Here is a 17,301-nt window from a genome sequence, read left to right as displayed (position 1 = left end):
AGTGCTTCACCCTTTCCCAAGTGAGCAAGAAAGGAGCAAGCAGGGATGGGGAATGGGGGATGCGTTCAGCGTAGAGAAAGAAGTAATCTGCTGCTGGTTGAGGTTGCTTGCCATTTGATTCAGAGGGGAAACGAGTAAGGAAGTTGTGGCTTACTATTAATTTCCAGCATGGCGGCTCCTGAAGTGGTGCTGTGCTCCGAGGAAGCGGTAGCGTTGTAATTCTGAGGCCATCTTAATTTGAAGTGCAACTGGGCCACTGTGTTTAAAGGCCTGTGGACTCCCATTTTCCGTTTTTCTAGTTTCTCTTTTAGCGTGTGTATTGTTTCGTCGTCCTTGCAGTTTTGTGATGGTGAATTTCACTCTAACTATGCACTCTGTGAAGCATAACTTCCTTTTATTTGTCATAGACTTGTTGTCAGATGACTTGATTGTGTGCTCTCTAGCTCTTGTTTTGTGATAAATTATGAGTAATCATTCTACAGTAACCTTTTCCATGCCACTCACAACACTGTAGACTTCTCCCATAACCCTGCTCATCTCTTTCCAAGCTGAAGAATTGTAGCCTGTTCAGTCTCCTGATGCGTGGAAGCTATTTCCTACCCCAGTCTCGCCAGCTTTGTAACGAATCTTACTCACGTTCCCCCTCCCCACCCCCCAACAATAAGAATATTTTTATGCATATTCATGCATTGAATTTGGAGATAAAGCATATAATTTCCATCAGTGAAATGCACTTGCTGCAGCACAGGCTGATGTGCAAAGTGCCTATTGTTTTCATGTGAGGAAGGCAGGAAAAATGTTTGACTTCATGCAAACCTCCAAAGCCCACAAAACCAGCTTAGATGCCTTCACTGGTTTTTAATTGCATAAGTACATGCACATATGTTTGCAAAATAAAAACCATCTTTCAAGCAACTTGTTTAGATCTTTCATTCCCTCCTAAATGTTACTTCTGTGCTTGCCCACAATAAGAACATGGTGGTAGAAAAACAACTGGAGAATAGCAATGTCTCCAGAATGGGGGATTGGCTGTCTTAAAAACTATTCGTGAATTCACATTTAGTCTGTCAAACCATTGGGACTGGAGAAATGTATTTAGTGGTGGCATCCATCTTTCATGAAGTAGTTGTGTACTCTACTACAGTGCATGAAATTTAAGTTTATTACAGGCTTTAACATAAGAAGCTGAAGGAAGCACTAAAAACTACCGGGAGTTAGGAAGCACTGGGCTGAGACAGCCAGCTCTATGGCTAGCTTCAGGGCCAGAAGCATGGTGCTCCAGCCTGTCTAATTAGTTTTGCTGAGAGGTAGGGCTCTTCCCTTTGCTAGTACAACACCGTGCAACTGCGGTAATGCTGGTTCTGGGAGACAGACTAACACCTCAGTGTTGCTCTGCAGTGCTTCCATACATGTTCACCAGATCATTTGAAGCTAGCTAAATTCTCTTTATGCAATGCTGAATTGTGCATACCAATGTCTGCATGTATATGTGTATGCATTCCAAGTGTCTGCTGCATTTTAGGGCAGTGTCCTTAACATTGTGTATAGTAACTGGGACATCACAGAGTCAGAAATTTGATTAATAACTATTCATGGGAAATGAAACAGTGTCAGCAAAAGATACCACGAGTCTCAGTGCAGAATACTTTGAACGGCTACTTAGGGCATTTTGGGTTCAGATCCCCCTTCAAAACAATTTAATCTAGGTATTATACATTTCGGATATGTGTACTACCTCCTGTACCTTTGGGTAAAAGGATGGCACCTGTAGCAACCCTCCAGTGTTTTTGCCCACTATGTTTAATTTCAAGCATTTATGAAAAAAGGAATAAAAAGTACAACATTATGTTTGAATAAAGCAAACCATGTTGGACTTTCATTTTGGTAATGGATAACAGGTTGCTGCGTTTCTTTTCTTCCGATTCAGCAACCAAACTGAAGAATTAGTTATTTGCACAGCCTCAGGCAGAAGTAATTTCTAGGGTGCCTGACAGCATGCTTATCAATGCATAATCAGGTTCTCCTCATGTTTTCCGTACTTTTTATTCTCAGAATCTTGCATCTTTTTGCACTGCGGTGCAGAAGAAAATATGAAATTTATCATTAAAACACAGGCCCTGTTTCCATAATCATACATACCGGCTCTGTGCATCAGCAAGTCACCCTGCAGCAAAAATTTCATCTGGATCATGTGTGGGCACAAAAACACGTTCTTGTCAAATTATCTAGTGTGCAACAGGAAGGTGATCCTGATTTTACACAAATTGCAGGGCGAGAGATGATACCTGATCCTCTGCAAAAGCTAGCCAGTGCAATTTTTGAAAAAACGTAGGTGGACTAACTAATTTCAGCTGACAGGGTGAGCCTGTACCACGTTAGTGCTGTGTTCTATGTTACAAGGAGGCTTAAAATTAAATTTATGGTGTCATCAAACCACAACCTTACACAGGAAAGTCCACCTTCAAAAATCTATTTGTTCTTTGTCTAGAACAGGAAAAAGAGAAAATACGGAGTGTTACAATTTCAGGCTCTCAGTTTGAACTGCTGGGCTTCACGCCCACTCGTGCAAGCTGGCCAGCAATGCCTCTTAATAGCAACAGCAGCAGAGGTGGGAACTTGTCCTGCTCTCTGCTTCGTTTGCCACCTTTGACTGCTTAGATCCTTACACAGAGCTGAGATAAACTGTTGGCTACCTTTATCCTGCTATGTGGCTCCCCTGGTCCGTCTTCCACCTTTCTCAGGTAAAAGGAGTGCTGAAGAGGCACATTTCTCTCTCCCACACAGCAATAATGGCCCAGAAGCTTTCCATGGACTAGCACCTGTTAGTCCCCAGTCCTGCAATAGTCATGCATGTGTCTGTCCTGAATACAGCAAGTAATAAATCTGAGGGCTACTCAGATTAAATGCAAACCTTCAGGTGGAAGGCTTCAGCTTCAACCTGAAGCCATTAGGAACTGTTTGTTACTGCTTGCAAGGCAGGGTATAGCAAACAAATAAATGTGTTCTGATTTTACAGCTCTATTGCACCTCTCTTTTACGCAGAATAAACATCTCATCTGAATGCAGTTAGTGCCAGAAGCTGCGTTGTTTGACGTACCATTGGGATTCTTCTTACCTAACTTTGGCCAAGTAAAAGTGGGGCTTGTAATCTAACCTTTTAACCTATAGGCAGTAATCTTTAGTAGTAATAGGCACATCCAAGGGTAGTACATCCCTTCTATCCCGAACACCTTGCTGAAGATGAGATGAGGTTTTTCCCTGGGAGTGGTTACAGGGGGACACCTAAGCTAAGGGCTACACAGCTGTGTCATAAAAGAGAGAGGTGCCTTGCAACTGGACTTGAAATGTCAAAGTGTAGAAATCAGTAACACAAAAGAAAAAACATACAGTTGGCAATCATGCAAAGTATATATAGTATAATTGCATTGTATTACTCTACCCGCATGCCTTTAATTTGCAAAATGCAACGTATGGTATTATAGAAAAATAATAGAATAATACAGAAAATATAGAAAAAATAGAAATACAGAAAAAGCCCTTAAAAAGCCACACTTACCACAGCAGGACAGATTTGTACTACAACAACTTGGTTTAACTTTTTTTCACCCCTTGAAAGCTTCCTAAATTGGTTGTCAGTCATTTCATTTTTTGACACAAGGTATGAACTATTGCAACTGAACAGATTTCTAGAGAAGAAAATAGGGCATATGAACTTTGCTTTGTAGTATAAGTCTATGTAGTCACTCATACTCAGTCTAGCAGGGGGATGTCTTGGACTCCTGTTTGTTGCAGTTTGTTTTTTCTCATAGATGTATGTATGACATATAGTCATGCCACCTACGTTAAGCTCTTGTATGTTGTAACGGATGCTGGCTTACATTGAGTAGAGTAGGCAAACGTAAGTAGGTAAGTTAAAAAACAGTAGTCGTATCATTCTAAAACCTGTTTATACTTTGGCTTTTAGGAGTTTTGAAATAAATATTGGGAATTTTTGAGTATGTTCTGCTTGAAACAAGTGTCAGTTAAATATGCTGGCGTTATTTGACTCTGTGAATTTTTCAGTTTATTTTTCCTACTTGCTCCGTCTATTTTCCATTATAGAAGGAATGGAGGACGAGGGACAAACCTGTCATTACATGATTAAAAATATGCTACCATACAGTTTTCAACGGGTAACATCATGGATAACAGTTGCTAAGGGAAATTATCATAGGTCAGAACACTGGCTATAGTGCATCAGATCCTTAAGTTAAATAGCAAGACAAATACTTCAAAAGTACTTTCTTATGGCTGATTTCTAAATTTAAAGCAATATCCATGACAGCAGTGCTGTGTGGACACTCATGCAATGTTCTTATGTATTTTAGTAGGATGCCACAGTATAAAGTAATGCAACCTCGGGAGTGATTCCTGATGTTCTTGCCTCAGCCACAGGAATTCATAGGGAGCTTTAAAATGTCATTAGGAAAGTTCTCTTACATGTATTTTTATTGTTGCCCACAGAATTGTTTTCACTTGTAGAAGTGAGGAAGTCTTAATTGTAACAAAAAGCTAGCGAATGCTTTAACGCAAGCTTGACACAACTTTTCCTGTGCCACGCTTCAAACACAAGGTGGTTCCACCATAGCCCAGCAACTCTGCCACGTAGGTGCTTCACATTACGGCAGCTGGCCTAGCCACATGTGCAGTTTGCCAAATGGTTCCTGTGTTGCTATGTTACTGCTTAAGCATAGATTATCCCCGTGAACAGGATACTGAGCTGGGCACTTTGCTTTCATTCCAGTGCGCGACAGTATATGCTGTTAGCACACATGTACTGTCATAGACGTTTTCCCTATTCTTTTTGGTCAACCTTCTGTGAAGGAAAAGAGCTAGACCACATCCCATTAACTGGCAAAAAAAATACATTCTAAGGTAATTTTTTTTTTCCAGGTTTGCCATTCTAGAGTGAACTTCTATCTGTCATGTAATTTAAATTCTTTCCAAGGTTTCTGTTCCCCATTACCTCTTCAATATAAACTGATTTCATTTGGAGTTTAGCTTCCTTTCAGGCACACTTGATTAGGAATTTCCCAGTTTGACAAGGTAATAATGAACTAAATCTGAGTCACACTTGTTATTTTAAGTGAGTGAATACACTCACTGCTTCCTTAGTATGTTTGTGGTTGGTCCTTGTTTTTCCTCTTTGGAAGGCGCTGAGATTTTCTGCTGATGGGTTAGGCTCACTTCCCTGCTCTGTAAAGACAAAATGAGGACAAGTAGCAAAGGACAAAGACTTTTAGATTTTTCTAATCTAGATTAGAAATTATAGATTTTTCAAAGCAAAGTATTATATCATAGTTGCCAGAGATTTTGGCATCTATTTCATTTTATTGTTTTGCACTGTGGTTTGCTTTCGTATCGCTATACTAAAGGCATCTGTGGTTTTTGAAAAAGGAAATACTAACTGCTTACCACTTAATATGTCTTACTTAGGTTCTAAAATTATTGCGTCTGACTCAAGGTTCCTGTTTTTTTAAAATCCTTAGCAATCAAAAACTTTACCTTTACTGAAGAGTTCTTGCTTGTTCCACCACCAGCAAAAATCTGTAATAAGAAAGGGCATGTACTGATATTGAGTGGCTACTGCAGCTCCAAATGTGTGCTGTATCAGAGAACAGCAATGTTGTGAAGCACCGGTACTAGTGCAGCAGTGTGTCCTTAATGTTTTTCTGATTCTTCCCCCGTTCTGGACCCTCAGCTGCAGAGTGCGTCTGCTCCAGCAGCGAGGAACGAGGACTGGAGATGTCTGTGGCCTTTGTTCCCCCGCTCCCCTATGCTGGCCCCGTTTCTCAGCAAGGTGCCAGAGCAGACCACAGCAGGTTTGCCGCATACCGCTGTGGAGCTGGATGTCTGGGTTTTGGAGGAGGAGGGTGGTGAGGGAGGATGTCGTATCTCATGGGGCAGAGGAAAAGCAGAGAGTGCCACAGTCCCAGTACCTCAAGCTGTAGCATGTAGCATGCTCTTCGAGAAAAATCCCACTAGCTGGGGACTGGAGGGTTAGTGAGGGCCGAAGAGGGGGATGCATCTACTTTGCTGAAGGTTGAGCTCTGTGACTTTCACTTCCTGGGGAGCACATACGTGCCTAGCCCAAGTAGTCAGTGTTACATTGGTGGAACAAACCAGACATGGCTGTGGACTGGGAAGAGGTGAACCCATAACTGTAGAGGAAACTTAGTACAGCAGGGGTAAGCCAGTGAAGCTCCGTCCGCTCTTCCATTTACCCTGGAAGCGGGTAGCATTGGTGAAACTGATGCTGCTTGTGATGCCATCTTCCTAGCATCTTCAGAAGAAAAGAAGAGAGAGATATACAATGACAGGATTGTTGTCCCAGTCCTGGCGCTTCAGCCCCTAGCAAACCTGAGCTCACGTGTCTTGGCTGCAGGCCTGCTTAGGAATTGCATTAGCATTTCTGTGTTCCCTCTGATCATGACATTGGCAGATAATGGGTACTCTTTCTGATCATTTTTAAGGCCCCTGTTTATTTGAGTCAGAAAAGCATTTTTATAAAGAAATTAAATTTTTGGAACTTGTGCTTTAAGTGTGTCTTTCTGTTTTTAACATATATACTCAACACATATGCATGCTGTCAGTGCTACTATGAGGGGGTCATTTCACTGAAAGGTGAAACCTGGCCTTCCTGACTCTGCAAGAGAATGGGCAAAATGTTTCCTTTCCACGTAGGAAAATTTAGAACGGTATGTTCAGTGACTGTTCTGTGCCAAAAAAAGTTTCATCTCCATTGATATACCCTCAAGAAGCCGCTTATTAAAATCCTACTGGAGCTTGATAGATAGAAACAAGGACATTTATTAAACTAACGTTTAAGAAATAAGAAAAACTTTGAAAACTCCCATTTATCTATTTTTTGTTTGTTTTCTTAGTAGATATTTTCAAGTATACCATATTACTATTTTCCCATACCCACTAACCTGCTCTAAATGTTTCCATGGTGGTAGCATGTCTTTGCTGACCCATACATCTTTTGAACAGAACAGTGACCGAGACTAAAATAAGCAATTTGTGTTGAGTCTATATGCTTTACCTCCTAACTCCAGTTCCTCAAAAGAAGAGCACCGAGTTGGAGTATATTTGAAATGTGTGTTTTAAGGATATGATTCCATAATTGCTGATCATTCTGTTACTGGTGGTTGCACTCAGGCAATTTTTCAGATCTCTCTTCTCCTTCCCTGTGTTCATTGCAAGAAAGGCAAAGAGCTTTGCCACTGCTTTGTTTTCTCCCCTGCCTCATCTTGTTTTCCTCCATCTGTTTCTGCCTTCACCAAGCAGAACAGACAAACAATGCAGTGTTCCACACCTAGTTTGAAGGGGTCCCTTTGAAGAGATAATCACTGCTGGAGTCAAGAAGTACCTGTCCCCTAGCAATGTACTGCAGAAATGCTATTCCTTCTTCCCAGCCAAGCATAAGGAGGTTTTTCAAGTTATCTGCTCTCGAGAATGGTCTGAATATAGTCAGCCATCAGTATGGCTACTTGCCTGCACTATAGTGAGGCAAATAAAGATGCCTTAAGTATAAAGGCACTGTTTGGTTGTGTAAATTTAGCTGCTTCTTGCTCAAGTTCGTTTCCAGTAGGAAGATTTCCATTAACTGAAATGAGTATCATCCTTTTCCTCTCAAGTTTTCTGTGATGGTTTTGTGCATACATTGAATTTTGGCAGTTAAGTTTCAGAGAGAGTGAATACTATGGATACGGGGTGAAAATAAAAAGATGAATGGTAGGCTGATGCTGCAGTCATTTATTCATTGCCAGTTTATATCTGGTGTCAACACTGTTAGCTTGCCTTTCTGAAGATTGATTCTTACCACTATATTTCTACAGAATTCTGATTGAATAGATATGAGGGCAACCAGGAAAACAAGCTATGCTTTTTATACTTCTGTTTTCCCTGTTTATCCTCATAGCCTTTCTCTTGTTCCTGTTTGAACAAGATTTGTGGAGCTGATCTCAAGTTATCCTACCAGCAATCTTCCAGTCCAGTCTGGAATCACGCTTGCCTTTTTAGGGTAGCATCACATAAATACTTGATAGTCATTCAGTGGTCATCTGGGACTTTTTTACATGCAGAAGTTTCCAACTCGTTTTCTCTCATGCGTTTTTGTGGATGGTACCTAGAAGGCACAACGTACTGCTGAGTTTTTCTCATTCTTATCATTCCACTTCTTGTATGCTGTCCTGTGAACTTTGCACCTTCGAGCAGTTTTATGGTCTCTTTATGCCCACTCTCCAACCCGGTGCTTCTGCCCTCCATGCTGCCCATTGCTCTCTCTGTTTTAGCCAAGACTTCACCCTCCCCTAATTCTTTCACAAAGTTTTACCTTTTCCATTGTAACTAGTAATCTTCCGTGGGGAACCTATCAATGCCTCATTAAACACTATGATGATGATTTATCCTGCCTTTCCTTTATTTAAACAAAAATATTAAGTTAACCATAGAAAGATGTCAAATTGGTCTGGTACAGGTCTACTCATCCTGAATCCATCTTGCAGTTCATACATAGTATATCGATCATCTACCATAACTGTGTGTTGTTAGCCATCCTCTTACTACTCGAAATCTGTGCATTAGATGGCAGCTTTATGGATGGTCTTTTATGATTATGATTGTAATAATGACTTACTCATAATTTTTCAAGAAATCTCAGGAACGTTCTGAAACATTGCCACCTTGTGGCTTTTAAAAAATCACCATCTTTAAGAGTGCTTTTTCTTGTACTTAGTTGGAAGAAAGGGCACGGCATAGTTTAATTTAAAATAATTCCTTAATGAAACCTGCTGTCTTTGTTTTCCACCTTACGTCCCGTAAGTATAAATGAATCCTAGTAGTTTTAGACAAAGTTGTTCTCCCATGCATTGCACTAGGCTTCTTTTCTCTCTCATTTTTTTGTTTTCCTTACAGGGAATTAAAATGGCTGTGCAGTGTAATATAGGGATGACAGAGACCATAAACCCACTAAGCAGTAGCTTTTAAAATTATGCAAGAGTGAACTTATCAAGGTATAATTGGGTAGCAGGTGGTAATATTTAGGTTGTACTTTGGAGTCCCAGCTGACTAAGTAGAAGCTGAATCTCAAAATTATATAGATGAGTTGACTTTGAAACAGTCTTATTAATATTTTAAATGCATGTCTGATGCTTGTCTTCTCCAGGAAAAAAATGCTTTTTAAATATGGTGGCACTTTCCATTTAAGTATAGCAGTAACAAAAGAAGATCTGTGGTAGACTGCAAAAATTGGTGGGTTAGATTTCATGTTTTGTATTGTAGAAAGCTTTGTATACTAGATGATCAAAATGCTCCTTTCTTTTATGAGCTCCTTTTCCTATGTGTTGTCATTGTTGGAGTGTTACTATAACAAACAAAAATAGTCACATTTTATCAGCCAGAAAACAAAGGTGCCAAACCTGGTTTTATTACGTGCTTCTTTTTTCTTTCTTTCTTTTTAAAGTCCCTATGAAAATGCAAAAAGCAGTGGACCATGGGCATGAAGTCTATCCTGAATACTGTGGTTCAGTGCCAGGGAGTGTGAGAAATGACCAGAATCTGGAGTGCCATCCAGAGTTACTGCTTTCCCCAGCATGAGCTTGGGAACCTCTGAGTCCCATTTTGAGCAAGCTCCATGAGACAGAGTTCTCTGCCAAGCCAGGCGTAGGGCCCAGGCTGCCTGGTGGGTGAGGGCAGCAGTGCCAGCAGGCTGGCTGTAAGCAGCATTTCAGGAGGAACCCAACAAAGCTGACCTAAAGAGACTGAGTTGCATCCATTACAGTCCCGTTCTCATGGGATTAAGAGACGTGCAAAGCAGTAAATTTTTCTGCATGGCCTTTCAGCAGGTCCAGACTGTAACTTCATTCTCAAAATGTATTCCACTAGATGTGCATATATGGTAGCGTGAGAGGGCAAGGAGCAATGAGATTCAAAGAACCAGAGAAACATGAAAGCCCGCAGCTTTGAGGTGATACTACAGTTCCTCTGTTTGCTTCTCTTCTGTATCTCAGAGAAAATGACAGCTGCTTCCTCTGATAAAATAGTCTGCACTGACTATAAATAAGATTTCCATTTTGTTTTCTGTTTATCTCATATGATAATCTACAGGAATACAATTTAGCATGGAGAAGCACAGCAAGTGCATCCAGTTTACGGGTAGAACGTTGTGAGGTGTCATCCAACTGCACAGCAGGCAATGGGAAAGAAAGGAAAGGATGCTGGCTGGGAACATTAAGACATTTTTCTGCATTTTACTCGTCTTTTCTGATGAAGGGAGAGTGGGTTCATAAAGGATTTACAACTTGCTGAAGGAATTTCAAAATGTATCACAGTCATTTCCCATACAGATGTCAAAATAAATCATTTTGTACAATAGGAATAGAATGTGGTATTGGACTGGGTAGTATTGTTCGGAGAGCTGCATGAAATGATTATAAATCAAGGTGAAAATTTCAAAGGGACTTTTAGGAAGTCATAAGTGTTTGGAAGAAGCAGTAAAATAACAAAGACAATGATTTTCAAAATGGGAGGGGAAGGGCATCTTCATTTGGAGACAAGCACAAGAAATGTATTAAGAACATGCACTGGGGGCTCCTATAACAGCAGAGCCAGGGCAAGGGTGGAAGAAGCTCTCCAGGCCAGGGATGGGGATGGGAGAGGGAGTTGTGTTGAGAAGCCTCCAAACTGGAGAAAGCTGAAGAGAACATGGGGGCTGAATAGAGCATGCAGATGATGGAAACTGTTGCTTCGACAGTCTCTGTTGTCTGCTTGCTTCTTTCCACTTCCCCTCTCAGGAAAGAGAAATCACAGAGGGTGCTGAGCCTTGAGCTCCCCTGCTATTTTAGAAGCCACACTTGTGTGTGGTAAGGTGGCAGGATGGCTTCAGGCCTCCTCAGGAAGCCACAGGCACCCTCCACTCCTGATCCTTGTGCTGTTGTCCCCCTTGGTACACAACAGTCAGAAAGGACCTCCGGAGGTCATCCAGTCCAACCACCCCTTCAAAGCAGGGCTGCCGGCAACACCAGGTCTGGTCAACTGTGGCTTTGTCTAGCCAAGTCTTAAATAACTGCAAGATTATTAAAATTTTTCTCCAGGTCCAACCCAGAGTGAGAATTGCAGTACAGGAGTACAGGGTTGAGAATGTTCCAAACAACAAGTAGTAATATAGGGTCTTTTTGGCCAATAACAATGGGGAACAATTTTTTTTTTTTTCTCATTTCTCTGCCTTTGCATATTTTCCTTCTTTGTCATGTGCATAATGGTGCTAGTTGTTGAATAGTGCCAAGGTAACACTGAGCAATTCCTAATTGGCTTGGTATATATATTTTGACTTGCCTTGGAGTCAAATGAATGTTTATTCCTTCTCTTATTTCTAGCCATGCTTCATTTCTGTGGGAGAAGGAAATCTGGATGTTTTTCTAAATCGAGTGTCCTTTTCAAAATTAACTAAGTCTTCATTAATGGTGCAGAAATCCTCATTAATGAGGATAAGACAATTGGCAGAGGCAGCCCAGTTTGGCATTCTAAATCCCAGGCTACGACTGGCAATTTAAAATACAAATTTAATGAAAAATGCTGTGAATGAAGGAGATATAGATCCTCATCTGCCATTTTCTTTTCTCCGTGAGATTTGTACAGGGACTGCAAAATCATTGACAGACAATTAGAATCTCTGAAAAGAATCTTTTTTTTCAGCATGTGATTTCACTTTAGACCATGTTAATGCTGAGTGAAGATTTACAGCAGGAGAAGGAGAGAGTACAAATTCCTAAAACCGCATAACTTGGTCATAGGGCCAAGATTTAATTTTCTGGGTAGAAACCAGCAGTAATAAGCCTAAACAGCATTGTAGATCAGTGAGAATGGTGAAAACGTGGAAACATTTTTCTCTCTACTAGGCCGTGTGTTTTGGAATATGCCACATGTTGAGGCTACCTCAATACAACATCATTTGTCACCAGTAAGAAGGTCTGCAGCAGGAGTGTTGTTTTATTCTAGTCAAAGTTGTTGCTAATTGATTAGTGCTCCCTGTCTCACTCTTTCAATTTTTTTCCGTCACCACCCATCCCCGTCAGAGGCAACAACCACTCAAGCATGAATGTCACCACAAATGTGACCGGCCTTGCTTCAGTGCTGTCACTTGTTCCATTCAGTGCAGTATGCAGCCGTGCACATCTAGTCGTCTTTTTAGTCTCGTTTTCAGATTATTTTTATAATCAGATCAGCCATACAGGAACAAATGAAAAAAATCAGACAATGATGGTAGGACTTGCTGAATAGAGATCCAGGTGGAGCCCTTTTGCAAACCTTCCAACGGCTGTATTTGGCGTACATGAATTCACTCTTGCAGCTCCAAATGTCTGAGTCCTTGATCATTCCTTAGGCTGACCTGAAGGGCAATACCTCTTTGCTTGACAGATGAGATTTTGCCCAAAATAAAACAGACTTTTCTTATATTTTTTCTAGAGAGATAGATGCTGTCTTTCATTTATTTTCAGTGCTTCGATACTTTCCATTGTGGGGTTGTTTCTTACATTTTCCAGTCTCTCCTCCAGTGACAATTCTTTACAGCCACGATGCTGCTTCCTTTCTTGGCCTGAAAGGTCAGCAGTGGCCGCCCTTTGAAAAAGCCATAATAGAGTCTTTCCTCACTCGGTGAGTCTGAGGCTGCTAACCCTCTTTGTAAAGACTCTATAATTCTTCCTCAGTAATCCATCTTTTTTTTTTTTTCATCTCTAATGAAAAAAGCAAGCCATAACAATTTGATATAGGATTTTCATAAGCTCCCTTCAGTTCTTGTAATAGTCAAGCTAATGTGTGTAGGAATCACCATTTTTGTAGCCTCCCTTAATACATCTGATATCTGCAAGTTTCAACGCTGTCAAATGCTATATCCTGCAGCTCTCCGACGCTACCTTCACAGTAATGATTGTTATTACTTCCCTGGCTTCTGTGCTATTTGCCATGCACTGCAGAAGTTATCTGTGAGTTTTTTATTCACATCTTGTATTATAATGGTGTTTACAGGCCACAGAAGATCTATTCAGTCAGCATTAGTCTTTGTAAGAGTCTGTCAGTATAATTTTTTTTTGGTTGTTTGTCTGTTTGGTTTAGTCAGACTTTGTAGGAAACAGAAGCTGAAACCCCACTCTTTCTCCATAACAGCTTTGGAATTTACTTATCCACTTCAGCAAAATGGCAAAGATTGTTTAATCTTTGTTTAATATGTTTTTTTTTTCTTTGTTTAAATTGTTTAATATGCTCGCTTAAAGAGAAGCTACAGTGAACATTTAGTCCTATCAGACATCATAAAATTGGCACCCAGGATAATACTTATAAAATTCCGCATCCTTTGGAGTTTATACCATCTTAAGCACCAGAGAATTTAACCATCAGTCCAAACTTCTCTTTTGTGTGGATTCTCTATTGTCTGATAGGTGGTCAGCTCATTTTACAACCTCAGTATATTTCAGTTAAAACAGTAAATCAACTGCAAGCCACAAGTAGTGGGCAACAGAGCTTCATAAGACCCACTGTTGACAAAACTATTTGTTTTGGATTTTAACCCAAATTTTGGATTACCCAAATATAATTCTGCTGCAGAGATATAAGCATACTTAATTAAATCAACATAAAAATTACAGTAATTAACCATTTTCTACCAAGATGTGAGACTGTTTGCTTAATCTGATATTGATACATTCTTAAAATGTTAACAAAAATTTAATTCTATGGTATTCTTTGCAATATTCTTAGTATACATATGAAAACAATAGGAAATAGACTAAGTTAATGATCCTTAGCCTTAATTCCACATGAACTGCCATAAACATATGAAGGAACTTTAGTCTACAGTAAGTACCAGGGCAGTTCTGCAAAGTTTAACTTATTCCTTGGTGACATAAATATTCAATGTGTCTTCTTCCAGAAGAAACTGTAAAATTAGAAACCCTTTGAGTATTATTTGGTGTTTTGGCTGGTGAATGTGTGCATGTGAGCAACACAAACCACTTGTCTGTGCAGATACCCTCTTCTCAGTGTTAATTGTTGCTCCTTATTTGTTTAATGTCATTTAAATAAAAGGAGGATGTGGTTTTACCAAGATCTGCACCTCTGTGATGTCTCGCAGCTGCCATTATGGTGGCTCTCGAGCATCAGATAACAGAATCACAGAATAGTTGAGGTAGGAAGGGAACCCTGGAGGCCGTCTGAGCCAACCACCCTGGTTTCCAGGATGAGCTGCTCCATCCCTTTTCTAGGACTCAAGGTGAAACTAACTGCCCTGTAGTTCCCTGGGTCCTCCCTCTTGCCCTTCTTGAAGACAGGAGTGACATTTTCTTTCCTCCAGTCTTTGGGCACTTCTCCCAGTCACCATGTTTGATCAAAGATTATCGAGAGTGGCCTTGCAATGACATCTGCCAGCTCCCTCAGTGTTTGTGGGTACATCCCATCAGGGCCCATGGACTTATGTATGTCCAGTTTGCTTAAGTATTCCCTGACCTGATCCTCTTCCACCAAGGGTACATCTTCCTTGCTCCAGCTTTTCCCCGTCTTCTCTGGAACCCGGGATTCCTGAATGAGATCGAACGTGGTTATGTGAATTAATTCAGACTGTTGCTGTGACTGAAGCTAGCAGGTCTGATGGATAAGCTTGGAACTGCATTTTAAATGGCAAGTGTTTTCTGTGTGAAAACAAAACTTAAGTAGGTATCTAAGGACACCTTACAACACCTAAGAACAACTGCTGCAAGTTTTCCAGGTGGTACCTGCAAATGGGCCAGAATATGTGGAAAAACTACATAGGCCTTTATAGTCAATACTGACAAGATCCAAAATTTAGAGGTCGTTTTTATGCAGGTCAGTGACTCATGCTAAAAATCTCTCTGTGGATATAGCGAGAAGAGATGTGTTTAACCAGAGGTTTGTACTGATGCATTCCATTACTGAGCTGGCTGGAACAGACATTACTACGCTGGATAAGATGCCATTAAAAGTGTACCTTTATTACTGTTTTGCTGATCCAGACTGTGGAGAAATCTATCATCCACTCTCGCTGCTTAATAACCAGCTGTCACAGTCCTTGTAACATAACACTTTCATTAGATTCAGAAATAGGACATACAAAAGGATAGCAAATGATCCTGGGAAGTCTTTCCCAGGCAGATAAATGCTACTAACAATAAAGTAAGTTGTTATTATTAGCATTGTGATGTTAATGAAAATTATGGACAATTATCTGCTCTTGAAGCTGGCTCTTCCCTTTCTGTGTAGTTTTTGGGTTTTGCTATTTATTTTTATTGCAGAAGACTTAAGAAAGACACCCACACAGGCTGCAGAAGTTTGAGAGAAATGGTTCATGTTATTTATGCAGTAGAAATTCTCAGGAAGCAGACTAGATTAGGAAAAGATTGTCTAGTTTGCTAGTTTAAAGCTTTTGAATAATGGTCACACACTATACCACAAAACTGATGTTGTTTACGTTTTCTTTTAGGAACGTCTCTTGATGAGTCTTTTGCCCAGGAATGTTGCAATGGAAATGAAGGAAGATTTCCTGAAGCCTCCTGAAAGGATTTTCCACAAGATTTACATTCAAAGGCATGACAACGTTAGGTAGGATTGATGTAGCCCATGAAATAATTTAAAGCAGAAAGTATTTAGTACAAATACAGTGACGTGCAATTGCAGTCAGATCTTAGAGAAAAAAAAAACAAGCAGTGCAGTGAAGATTTGTCATTTATTGAGAGGGGGAGAAGAGGCCCACTAGGAAGACTTAATAGTCTTCTCAGAAGATAATGGTGAATCGATAAATAGCTTAGAATAGTAGTGCTGGGAGGCAGGCAACTTTTTTCAAATGAGTAGTCATTCTTAAATGGCATTGCTTTGCAGCGGGACTGGTTGATTATCATGCTTCTGAGTCCTCTCTTGCACCGAGATCTTTTTGAAATCCAACCTCAGGAGTGCCCTTTTTTTTTTTTTCTCTACATGAAATGATGTTTCACATAACCACTAAGGCTGCTGTGGCTTACTCACTGCTTCAATGTGGAGTTCATGAAAGATTTTGAACCTGAATACCCTGTCTGGAGAGGGGAATTAGTTCTCTGACATTAAGAGGGTACTTTTGGGGCGAATGGAGGCAAAGAAAGATGGTCTCATTTTAATGGCAAAGGAAAGATCCTCAGGGAAGAGAACTGAAAACAGGAGACCTCCCCTCACCATCTGTACTGTAAGAAACTGTATTACCTTTTATTTCAGTAATGCAACTACTGTATTAGAAAAAAAGATAAGGAGGAGGGATAGCGTCCCAGTAAATACCCAGCAAGCTGTTTCTAGCAGGTGCTGGTAGACCAGAGTTTCACCCCAGGATCTGTGTGACTGCAGATCTGAATGGTGCAGGGGAAGTCCCTGCAGGTGCCACCCTGACACCGGTGTGGAGAACAGCACTACAGCATCCCTCTGGGAACTGCTGCTGGGGGTCAGTGCCAATAATAAGATGTGTGCTTTACCTTTTTAAGGAGATGAAAACAACTTTTTTTTTTTTTTGAGTAGTGGCAGTTCAGTACTATACTGGGCAGACCTAAGAGACCATTCCCGTATTCTCATGACTTGCCCTCTTCACACCAAGCATTCTGTAAAACAGCACTATTAAAACTAACAAACAAAAAGCCCCTCTATTGTTCTAAATTCCTGGAGTTTTTAACCCCAAAGCTACACAGTGGAAAATAGAAAATGAGCTGCACTTTTGCCTTTCCTATTGCAACGCTTTCTTTTTCTCCCAGCAAATATCTGGAAGTGTCAGAGCATTATCCTCCAGAAAGGATAGGCTGGAGGAGGTAGGCATGCAGTTAGTAAACTCCCATGATTTTTCCACTCCTCACCTATTAAAAGAACAGGGGGAAAAAAAAAAACCTTCAACAACAACAAAAAAACCTCACCAGCAACAAAACCCATCTGTTTCAGTCTTCTAAATAGCTGCCTGAAAAAAAACCAGAGTCTTTAAGCACTAGATCTTGCATGTGAAAAATAGGAGACTTGTATAGCTACATTTTTTACCTTCTTCCAGAAAAACACAGGAGGATACATTACAGTGGATATATATATACACCCCTGTAAGAAGTGAATGATGGACTGGGAAAAGATACTGACATAACCTGGTCTCCTTCTATGACAAGGTGACGCGCTTAGTGGATGAGGGGAAGGCTGTGGGTGTTGTCTACTTGGACTTTAGTAAGGCCTTTGACACTGTCTCCCACAGCATTCTCC

The 17,301-nt window shown here is 40.5% G+C and overlaps 1 protein-coding gene across 1 annotated transcript in view; it reads left to right on the top strand.

Annotated features, from left to right (window-relative positions):
• ADCY1 (adenylate cyclase 1) overlaps positions 1 to 17,301 on the top strand; it is a gene marked incomplete at its 5' end in the record, with an annotated part of 160,895 nt that overhangs the window by 54,277 nt on the left and 89,317 nt on the right. The window contains one exon of the mRNA XM_082310612.1: positions 15,533 to 15,651. Within this exon, the coding sequence (XP_082166738.1) occupies positions 15,533 to 15,651 (119 nt within the window). The remainder of the gene's footprint in view (positions 1 to 15,532; positions 15,652 to 17,301) is intronic.

Source organism: Platalea leucorodia (assembly GCF_965183815.1).
Source record: "Platalea leucorodia genome assembly, chromosome: 1".
NCBI lineage: Eukaryota > Metazoa > Chordata > Aves > Pelecaniformes > Threskiornithidae > Platalea > Platalea leucorodia.
Note: the sequence above shows the minus strand (reverse complement) of the source record. Positions and strands in the feature narration are given on the sequence as shown.